The 11966-nt window shown below is 29.5% G+C and overlaps 1 protein-coding gene across 1 annotated transcript; it reads left to right on the forward strand.

Annotated features, from left to right (window-relative positions):
* The first annotated feature begins 9201 nt into the window (after positions 1 to 9201).
* LOC109341401 (serine/threonine-protein phosphatase 7 long form homolog) lies at positions 9202 to 9642 on the forward strand. The gene has a single exon (XM_019579296.1). It carries the CDS (start codon positions 9202 to 9204, stop codon positions 9640 to 9642), a length of 441 nt encoding a protein of 146 aa, XP_019434841.1.
* The last annotated feature ends 2324 nt before the right edge of the window (positions 9643 to 11966 follow it).

An 11966-nucleotide genomic window follows, 5' to 3' on the forward strand; every position in this document is an offset into this window, starting at 1 on the left:
ATTTATACAAAAAATCATATAATCATATGTAACCACCGCCACCATATTAATCATCTCTCTAACTTTAAATTGAACACAATGAAACAAAAAATGATAATATAGAGTATCTCAATAAAAATACAATATAAAGTACATTCAATAAAAAAAAGACATTTTAATTCTCCAAAATAAAATAAATAAAACTTGAATATTTGACATCATAAAAGTAAGAATATGGACAGACAGACACGAAATGCCTGCAACCACACAATATATTATAGTAGATATAATACATTTATAAATATAAATATTATTAATTGTAATATATAACTCCATTATTAAAATGATTCAAATAAGTAACTATGTTACAAACAATTCAAAATTAATGTTCCAATCTTTCTTGTATAACTTTTAAAAAATATTAAAAAAATCATATACAAAAAGATTATGACTAGTACTATAATTTGGCCGATTTTAACCTATATTTTGCAATTACAATCAACTTAATTGCATGACCGATATGGGGAACGTTTTTCGGTTGGACTAGCCAACACTTCCTATTTTTTATAAATATGCTATCAACCATGTATACTTTCAATTTTTAAAATTCTTAAATTATCAATTGACATTTCTATAATAATAATGATGTAAAATTGGGTGCTCAACAATTAAAATCAATAAATAAATGATAGATGTTTTTAATCTTATGAAGCATCTTCCAACGATGGTGAAAGTATGTTTAACCACTTTCAACAAATTTCTTGTATACACATGATGATACAAATCGAACTCATTAATTTAGAAAATAAGTATTTGTTGTATTGGACCTTATTGATAAATAACAAATATATTCTATCTTTGATAGAATACCTATATATATTTATAAGACTAACTACCTAATCGGATAAAAAGTTTAGATAAAGTTCTCAAATAAATAATACCAAACTTCAAAAATTGAGTTGCACCAAATAATAGACGAGACTCGTGTTTTAAGTTTTAGGAACATTTAAATATGATTTCCATCTTTGTATTTAGGGGTCATTTTGATTTTACTCCATATTTTTCTTAATTATTCATTCCCTTCATTTTAAGTCGATGTTAATTTTAGTCATCATTATTAACTTAGAGAAAAGTGCTATAATGTGCTGAGACTAATTACTTAAAAAAATAAAGCATATGGTCTAAAATCAGTGTGACCCATAAATGTTAGGACCAAAAGCACACTACTTTAAGTTTCCATGTTTTTATTTTAAATGTATGTAGTCACTTCACATTAACATTCTCCATCTGGGTTGGTATCTCTAGTGCTCTGTTATTAGATTTTTCTCTTATAAAAAACACTAATTTTAAATAGATGGACCAATACTAAAAAAGTACAATATTAAAATTAAAATGACACATAAAAATAATATTTAAAACGTGTTGAAAAAATAGGGCGTGGCGTCTAGGTTATCCCACCCCTACGAAGTGATGCTTATCTTAGGGCCATATTTTTCCATGCATGTTGCTAACTGTACCTTTGTGATGTGCAATTAATTCATTTTTTGCATTCTTTTCAATCATAATTAAGGACTTTTCACCATTTGGGCTGCCTATGAATTATTTAACATCAAACATCAGCTTCAGTAGGTAGAGTAGCCAATTTATGCAGTTGAACACAGTGAAACTTACTGCATAATAAACGAGTTAAATGCAAATGACCATATTAACTTTTATTTGGCTGAAGTGATATAACAAAAGTAAATTACATTCACACCCGTGAGTTTTAGTGAAATTACATAAATTACTTATCACTTTTCTACGTCTACACAAACTTTTCCTAGTTTTTATACTAAATGTAATATTTTAAACAAAAAAATGTGATAAATGCAATTAAGTTAAACAAAACATGATATATTGTGTAGGCAAGTCCAAATAATATACAAATTAATGTATCTTTATTATTTTTTGTTACATAATGCATCAACATTTCTAAAAAAGTATTGTTTAAATAGCTCTTATAATATAGTGTTATGAACATGGGAGGATCTTCTCAAGGACAGGTGGGGGCAGTTGCCCCCCCCTCAAATATTTCAAAAAAATATTTTAGAGATATTGTTTTTGGTATATTTTAAAATTTAAAAACAAAACTTAAGGATAAGAGTGTAATATTTATGTATTATTAATGTAAAAATTTGTACACATTCACTACATCCTCCATCATTCATTTAGATTAATTTTTTAAAGAGTTAATAAAGATTGAATATGAATGGTAGGTGATGAAGTGATGAAGTGAAAAAGTATAAAATTCATACATTGTTAGTGCATATATTCTTCTCTCAAAGAATAATACTTCTGCATGACTCATTGAACAATAAAAAATTCAATATTCTCTTCAAAACTCTCACCCTTCTTGAAGTTGCACTCTCTTTAGTATCATATGACATATTCCCCCCTAATATTGCTTTAGATAACTTTCCAACCCAAACTCATTTATTTTTTTACCTTAAAAATGTCATATTTGCTCTTTATAGATCAGTTTTCTTCAATTGCTTTTTTCATGGCATATTATCATATGCCTGTGAAGTCATGACATGATTACTTATGATTTATTTGTTTCTTGCATCAAATTTTATTCATGGAGGTTGTTATTCTTTGTTAGTGAACTATTTTTTATTTATTAATTTTAGTTGGGTTATTCCATTGTTATGTATGATATTCTTAATTTCGTTATTTCTATCTTTATATATTTTTCTCTTAAAAAAATATTTATATTAATCTCAAGCATATATTATTTTGATTCTCTATTTGAAAGGATTGAAAAATATTTGAAATGATTGAAAAACTAACTTTATGCTCGATTCTTCTGAATTTAAAACACATATAATGTTTATAAGAGATAATGAACTTATGTGTGCTTAGGAATATTTGGAATTTCTTTATAGATTTGTTATGTTATATTTTTATCATGCTTCTTGGGAATTTAAATATGAAAGAATAACTCATTTTTACATTAAAAATTTATATATATTCAAATGATTTCATATGTTATTTATGTATAAATCATAATGCTGCCCCCTCTAAAATTATGGTCAAGATCCGTCACTGGTTATGAACCAAAAATAATAAAGAAATATTGACTCATATATTATTTGGATTTGTCTCCACAATATATCATGTTTTGTTTAACTGAATTTTATTTATCACATTTTTTGTTTAAAAGATTACGCTTATTTCTTATGCAGAGGTGGTTAGTGTAATGAAAGTATAAAAATTAAGAGAAGTTCGTGTGAGTATAAAAAAAGTGAGAGATAGTTTATGTAATTTCACTAAAATTCAAGGGTGTCAGTATAATTTACTCTTTTTTATTAAGTAAGATGTAAGTTTAAGTTTTTCTATAAATGTTTTTTTACTGTATCGATCATGGATACTGCTTACATGAACAAATTGTGTTACGTCAAAAATATGAGTTTAATACTTACGATTTCATAATGCAATCAATACATTATGCATTAGTTATTATTAACTTATAAATGACAGATAAGACATATAAAAAACTTTATATGGGTATAAAACTCAAAAAAGAGATATACCAAAGAAAAATTCCAAAACGTTATGGTCAAACATTAGATCATTTCCCTTTGACTTTTAAAAACTAACTTTCACGAGATTTACGCTTCACAAAATTACAGTATCCATCATGATCTTTAATTTAATTTAATTGTTGCATGCATGGTTTTCCAATATTTCCTGAATATAGATGCAAAGATAATGAGATGTAGCATTTAAATTTTTTAATAATTTAGATTTTAAATTATTTTTAATTAGTTTTTTTAAATCATCAAATCATTTTAGACCTACTTGTCTCAACTTATATTTCTTAGTCATGCTGCTTGATTTTACTTCTCTCTCCTCATATTTACCAGTTATATTTTTTAAATTGTATTCATTTTATAATTTTTAAATAAAATTGAATACATTATGTCAATTATACTCCTCCATAATTATATATTTATTATTCTCGTCATAGTCCACTAAACCTTTCATTTCCCATGATAATGAAGGGAAGAATAGTTGTAAAATGTTATTGTAATTGTCGATTAATTTTAAGAGTTACAACTAATTTTTTTAATACGTGTATATTATTATAACTGTCCTGTAAATATGGACAAATGAGTGTTTAATTTGTACTATAAATCAGAACTTGATTATATTTTAAGGTTAGAATGCATAAATATAAAAATGTAATTAATATGTCTATTTGTATTAAATTATGTATTGTTTTACTACTTCGTAGTTTATCTATGTAATAATAATATATATATATTTTCACTAATTATATTTATTATGGTGATATTCCATTTATGTAATCAACTTTATATGATGTGATTAAGAGTTGATTATTATTATTTATCTCTCTTATTAATTTGGTAAATGTAGAATAAATGTTGTTTCGATATTTTTAAAACATATAATAAAAAAATTATTTTACTAAATATTATTATATTCTTCCCTATTTAACCATCTTTTAAAATTGTAACGTACAAATTAAGAAATGTAATTAGTATGTTTATTTACATCAAATTTGTTAATTCATTTTCACATATTATCTATTTTATTAATTATATAAATAGAATGGAATAATAAAAATAGTTAAGAGAATTGATTGGGTAACATTACTTTATATTGGTAGGTATTATTTATAATTCATATGATAATTATCAATAACTCTATATAAAAGTAAAAAAGAAGTATGAATGGTGAATAATTATTTAATAATGTAAATACCATTCCATTAACGGTACATATGTATTAAATTCAAAGTTATCATTGCAAAGTTGTATGAATGTGACCCTTATTATTGATTAACATTAATAGAGCCTTTATTCAATATATACCACAAATTAATCAATCATCAAGGAAAGCTATCGGTGGAAAGTTGTATGTATGTGACCCTCATTGATTAACATTAATAGAGCCTTTATTTTGGAGAGGTGATATTATTTATAGAATTTTACTTTCCAACCTACTTTATATCTTGTTGGGCCTTTAATTTTGATATAGGTTCCATATTAAGGACAAAATGTTCCCTAACAAAATTATTATAGGAGTTGAAGAAGGCCTCCATCCCAATGAGAAGAAAAGAATAGGTGGTGGTAGCTTTAAACTAGTTTTTTTTTTTCATGTAAGTTGGACAAATTAAAGAGGGGGAGAGAAAGGCGAGGTAGTTGTACATGTACGGGAAAGTTACTTGCATGGTGCATCTTGACTAAAAAATTATGGTATTGGTAGACCTTTTAGAAATATTACGGGAATAGTGTAAAATTTATATAATCGGCAACCCAGTTGTCAATTCTTTGATATTTTTTTGTTCTGCTCCCCCCAAAATTGTTAACAAGGGGGAGTTTTTTTAACTTATATTTTTCTTTTCCTCTCCCCCGTAAATTAGCAATTGGGGAAGGGGAAGTTTTGTATTTTTTTTCATTCCTCCCCCTAAATTGGCAATGGGGGTATACATTTTTTTTTTCATTTTTCCTACCCTAAACCGGCAATGGGGGGAGTTTTGTATATATATATATATGTATGTGTGTGTATTTTATTTGTCCCCCCATAAATTAACAATGAGGGGAGAGTTTTATGTTATTTTTATATTTTTGATTTCGTGAGCCGTAATCCTATATATATCCCCAAGTACATTATCTTCCCACAAAAGTTTCTCTCTATTTTGTAGCAGAGTAAACTTTGTTTGAACTTTCTTTGAGTAAACTTTCTTTGTAGAGGTTAGTATATCATATATTTACTACATTTTATTTCATTCTTATAAGTTTATATGTTTTAATCTTATTAATTGTTAAATGTAGATGGTCATTGTGAAAGATATTGTTAGCGTTTTAGCGATGAAGAGGAGATTGAAATGTGTAGTGATGAGGAAGAGGTTCAGATTGATAATGATTCATCTCGTAGTATGACATATACTACTCCCTCATCATTTTTCTTGAACACAAATTCTGAAGTTGGTCGTGATTTTGGACATAGAACCGGTTTAACGGATATTATTGATAATCATTTGTTTATTGATATACAATTTAAATATAAAGAAGCCACAATAAATGCAATTAGAGAATTTCATATCAAAAATTCGTTCGACTATGTTGTTGCAGCGTCTAGACCGGACAAATACGTTGCCAAATGTAAATATTTTGGTGCAGGATGTGAGTGGCGAATTCGCGCTTCTTATAACGTTAAGCGCGATTATTGGGAGATTAGGAAAATTAGTGGAACGCACAGTTGCGTATCTATGTCAGTTTCCCAAGATCATAGTAAATTAAATTCGTGATTCATTTTTTACCTTATTGTTAATTTGGTATCTGCAGATCCGAGTATACCAGTTAAGGCATTGGTGAAGGAGGTTGTTAGTCGCTTTCGTTATACAGTCACGTATAGAAAGGCATGGACTGCAAAACAAATGATAATGGCAAAAATTCATGGTGGTTGGGAAAGGTCGTATAATGAGTTACCACGTTGGATGAATGCTCTACAATATTTTTCTCCTAGCACAATTATAAAATATGAAGCATGTCACCAAGTTGTAGATGGCATGGAAGATCCAAGTCGAATCATTCTGGATAGAATATTTTGGGCTTTCAAACTATGTATTGAAGGGTTTTCATATTGTAAACCCATCCTACAAGTGGATGAGACATTTTTGACTGGGAAATATACTGGAACATTGCTAATAGCAAGTTCACAAGATGGAAATAGACGCGTATTTCCAGTTGCATTTGCCATTGTTGAAGGGGAGATGAAAGAAGTTTGTGAGTGGTTTTTTTACAATCTTAAGACATATGTTACCCCTCAACAAAACCTGTGTTTCATATCAGATAGGGGACATGTTTATTAGCTACACTCCGAAGTGAGTTGGCAGGATGGTCTAGTGTAGAATCAGTTTATTGTATTCGTCATCTAGCTAGTAATTTCAATAAGGAATTCCGAGATTCTGATCTAAAAGATAAAGTTGTAGAAATGGGTATGTTCTATTTATATTTTTCAATTTTAGAAATATTGTTATATTATGAATATTAACATGTTTGTATTTATTTTCTAGGTTATGAGTTGATGCGACCACGGTTCGAGCGAATGTTGAATTTGTTGCGTCAAAAAAATCCAAGGGCTGGAGCATGGTTGGACCAGATTCCAAAAGAGAAATGGAGTCAGTCATATGATGAATTGGAGACACATGACTACTAATCTTGCAGAATGAATTAATGATGTTCTGAAAGGATCTAGAGCTCTCCCTATCACTGTCCTTATTAGAGCAACATACTACATGCTAAATGAATGGTTCAATGAACATCGAAATGAAGCCTCTAACATGGTTATGGAAGGATATGTATATTGTGAAGAATTGACAAGGGTGATTAAAGAAAATCAACATAAATCTACATGTCAACTGGTTCGTAATTTTTCACGAGAGACTGGAGTCTCTGAAGTTGAAGTTGTACCTAGATCTGGTGGTTGGCAAGTGAGGTTGTGTGCAGTGAAACTTGCTGACAATTGGTGTGACTGTGGAGAATTTCAATCATTAAGATTGTCATGCTCTCATGCTATCGCAACATGCGCTTCTTTGAATTTAGACTACAACCAATTTATCTCAACAAATTACCGCCTAGATAATCTTCAGAAGGTTTATGGATATGAGTGTCAACCAATTGGTAATGAAGAATACTGACCTCTTTATTCAAGTCCAACATTCATTCCCAATCCTGTTATACGTAGCAAAATAAGTGGAAGACCAAAGACTTCACGCATTCACAATAAGATGGATGAAGTTGAAGGCGAACAACTTAAAAAATATGGATGATGTAGAACCGAATGACATAACAGGAAGACATGTCCATTGCGATCTAGAGAATTGGGGGAGAGTTCTAGGCAACATTTCTAAGAGTAGTTTATATTTTAATCCTTACTTTTATAATGCATTTCTATTGATCTATAACTTCTTCTCTCAATTATGTGTAGTGAATATACTATAACTATATACTATAAATAATTAAATATAACTAAATATATTATATGCATTAACTATATACAATATATTAATATGCATTAAGTATATACAATATATTATTATGCATTAACTATATACAATATATTACTATGTATTAACTTGAATGCATTATAACTATGCATTATTTGTGGTCAAAGAGTTCAATGGTCAAAGAGTTCAATGGTCAAAGAGTTTAATGCAAACAAAGAATTGAATGCATATACGTGTGGTCAAAGAATTCAAGTGTGCAGAGATTCTTCATTGATTGAAGAATTGAATGCAAAGAAAGTGAAAATATTGAATGATCATACATAGTATGGTGCACAGATTCTTCATTGATTGAAGAATTGAATACAAATAAAATGAAAATATTCAATGAACATACATGCATAGTGTGGTGCAAAGATTCTTCATTAATTGAAGAAGTGAATACAAACAAAGTGAAAATATTGAATGAACATACATGCATAGTATGATGCAGAGATTCTTAATTGATTGAAGAAGTGAATTGAAACAAATGGAAGGTATTGAATGACCATACATGCATAGTGTGGTACATAGATTCTCTTATTGAATGACCATACATTTGTGATTGTTTCAATGCAATTTTTATTTGAAAACATTAAAACTCATTAAAACTTAATCAAACTAGGCTATACCATTCAAAGTTATTCAAACTTATCATTATTTTGAATGAAACTCGTCAAAACTTGGTTTGGTGCATTTTTTTCTATGTTCAATAAAACTCGGCAAAGAGATTGTCGAGTTTAGCATATATTTAGGGCATTTATTTTTTCAAAAAAACTCGGCCATATTGTTGTCGAGTTTGGTCCATTTATTTAGGGAAATAAATTTTCAACAAAACCCAGACATAATGGTGCCGAGTTTGGTCCATTGATTTATTTCCATTTGAACATAACTCGACTAAGTGGTTACTGAGTTTGGGGCATATGTTTCATAACAAAACTCGGCCATGTTGTAGCCGAGTTTTGTGCTCTTTTTTTTTATTCGAGGTTGGTGTGTATTACTCAACAAAAACTCAGCTAAAAAAACTTACACATCAATATACATTTCGCTCATTCACCATCCATACAAAAATTGCCATGTAAACCTTCTCATTCACATCCACTCTTCATACTTTTTTCAAACTTTGTTCACACTTTCTTCAAACTTTCTTCACATCTTCACACTTTCTAATGGAGTACCTTAATCCAGAGCCAATTGACACTTTACTACTTACAATGCAAAATGATCATATATCAAATAATGTATGGAATGACATTGAATGTACTTTTCGGTCCAGATCTTGTTTCTGGCCATCGATACCTTCTGAGCCAATGTTGCAAGTTATCTACAATGCTGCTTTTGGTAACTTGTTGACACTTGGAGCAGTAGAAATCAACAACCATATACTATTAGCATTGATCGAGAGATGGAGGCCGGAAACACATACTTTCCACTTTCCATGTGGAGAGGCCACCGTCACTTTTCAGGTGGCTTACCAACTTGGCATTCCGATAGAAGGAGAAGTTGTTACCGGAGTGACAAGTACGGATTTGGAAGCACTTTGCATCCAGTTGTTGGATGTTGTTCCAGTTGGTAACGAATTAATGGAGCAGATAGTGAAACTCACTTGACTTGAGAGGACATTTTGTGGTCTCCTTAAGAATGCTAATGAAGTTATTATTGAACAACACACAATAGTATTTATTCTGAGAATGATCGGGAGATTTCTTATGCCAGATACATCAGATAATCGAGTCCACCTTATGTATATGCCCTTGCTTGAGGACTTAACGGAGACATTCCAATACAGTTGGGGCTCAACTGTATTGGCTTGTCTTTATCGAGGACTATATCGTGCAGTAATAATTAGTGATAAAAAAGAGATTGGAGGATGTCTACTACTCCTTCAATCATGGGCATATGATCATATTGAAGATCTTTGAATATTTATTATATTAACTTTTTAAGTAACATTTTTACTAGTTTCGGTGGATGTCATATTCCCAACTGCCTTTCCTACCAAACATCTCGGAGAGAAGCTGATCACGTCTACCACTAATCTGTTTCAAAATTATGGAATGACACCCTACTGATCGGGTTATGAGGCAATTTGGTTTTGGTCAACCAATTCCACAAGATCCAGTGAATTGTGAATAACTTCATAAAGTTGCCTTACGTGGCAAAACTGATTGTAACTGGCCACATAAGCATCATCGCTGGATTCAAATATGAAATAATTGGTATAACTATGTCGTCGACGATTTACCAGCATATACACTGCATTTGAACCACTACTCTGAGTATATGAAGTGTTATTTAAAAATGACTAGAAGATACATATCTAGAGATGAAGCACACTCTGATGGAATGGTAAATTTTTTTATAAATTAAAATTTGTCTTTAATTATATTATTTACTTCTAATTTTCTCTAAATTTTTCAGTACACATTTGCAAAAAGAATTTGTGATCAGAGTCATCCTCCAGCTTCACTTATAAATCCCACACAATATTTATGTGACGTCTTCTCATCTGAGCGTGAAATGATGGGAGCATTGGCTGAACTACACCCCAATGCATACTCTACCCACATTGATGAAGCTCCTCCTACTCATCATTATGATATACCGGAAACTAACTCTCCACAACGAACTCTAGTGGATAGTCATTCTCAAGGACATACTTCATCAGTTACTCCTCAACAGCAACAATAACAATCGTATGAGTTTGCAAATTATAATTATTCATACAATTATTTGTCATCAGGTTCTCAAATCCCACTACCAAGAATGTTTGCCGATTATATAAATTTTACACCATTCCCGTAATATTTCTAAAAGGTGCACCAAGACTGTAATTTTTCGGTCAAGGTGCACCATGCAAGTAACTTTTCCATACTTGTACTATCACTACCTCATTAACTCACTTGGATATACTTACTCCTTTCACTCGCAAATATAGAGACTTGATGCTGGCTACGAGGTCCAAGCAAACATTCATTCATTTCATGGGGGACTTCATTTTCTCTTGTAGGGATGAGAAGTGAGAAGGGGAAAAAGTATTGCTAGAAATGGGTAGGTTCTAATAAAATTTAAGTTATGCTCAATTTGACTCAATAAAAATTGATTCGACTCAAAACTCAACTCAACTTTAATATAAATTATTTTTTTAGCTTAAATTTGACTCAATTTTTGTTTGTGAATTGTTCAATTCGGCCATATGTTCAAATTGGTTTAATTCATTATGAGATCACAAATAGTTTAGATCAAATCATTAAGTTGATTGGTTAAGTTCATGAGCAAGAATAGTAATAACTTATTTTATTGTATAAAATTAAAACATTTGTGTATACATGTCAAAGTATATTATAGTTACATATAATTGTGTCAGGACATGAATATAATGAATCAAATTTCACTTGATTTAATTTTAACTTGTTTATTTAACTCCCTCTTTTTTACTAACATTTAAATCGTTTAGTTCATGAATAAAGTTTAAAAAACTAAATAATAGGTCAAGTTTCAAAAGAATATCGAGTTAGTTCGTTTGATTAGGAGCAAAAAAAAATCATTTTATTCTATTGAAAAAATATTTTCAAAAGTGGTTAGAAACTTATATTAATTATTTTATCATAATAAAATATCTCCACAAAACATGAGATAAGTTATCTTATTCAGCAACTAAATTCACAAATTTTATTTTTTGCTTTTCAATTTCATTTATTATCTTAACTCTCAATTTCTTGTAGTGCTTCTTACTGTCACTTTAATTTTTTATTAAATTGAGAACAATTATAGGACATACAGATGTAACTAATATTTAAAATTTGTTCTTAAATACTACATATCATATATAAATATCAATTAAAAACTTTACATGAAGAACCTTAAACCTTTCATGTTTGCAGAATATTGCAAAAAGATTAATTGTTTTAAAACTTCAAAAAATATTTGTAAA

The sequence above is a fragment of the Lupinus angustifolius genome, unplaced genomic scaffold, assembly GCF_001865875.1.
Source record: "Lupinus angustifolius cultivar Tanjil unplaced genomic scaffold, LupAngTanjil_v1.0 Scaffold_457, whole genome shotgun sequence".
NCBI classification, from domain to species: Eukaryota; Viridiplantae; Streptophyta; class Magnoliopsida; order Fabales; family Fabaceae; genus Lupinus; species Lupinus angustifolius.

What these genes read in the sequence shown, in the direction of transcription:
- LOC109341401 (XM_019579296.1), top strand. Translation starts at nt 9,202, where the DNA reads ATGGAGTACCTTAATCCAGAGCCAATTGACACTTTACTACTTACAATG.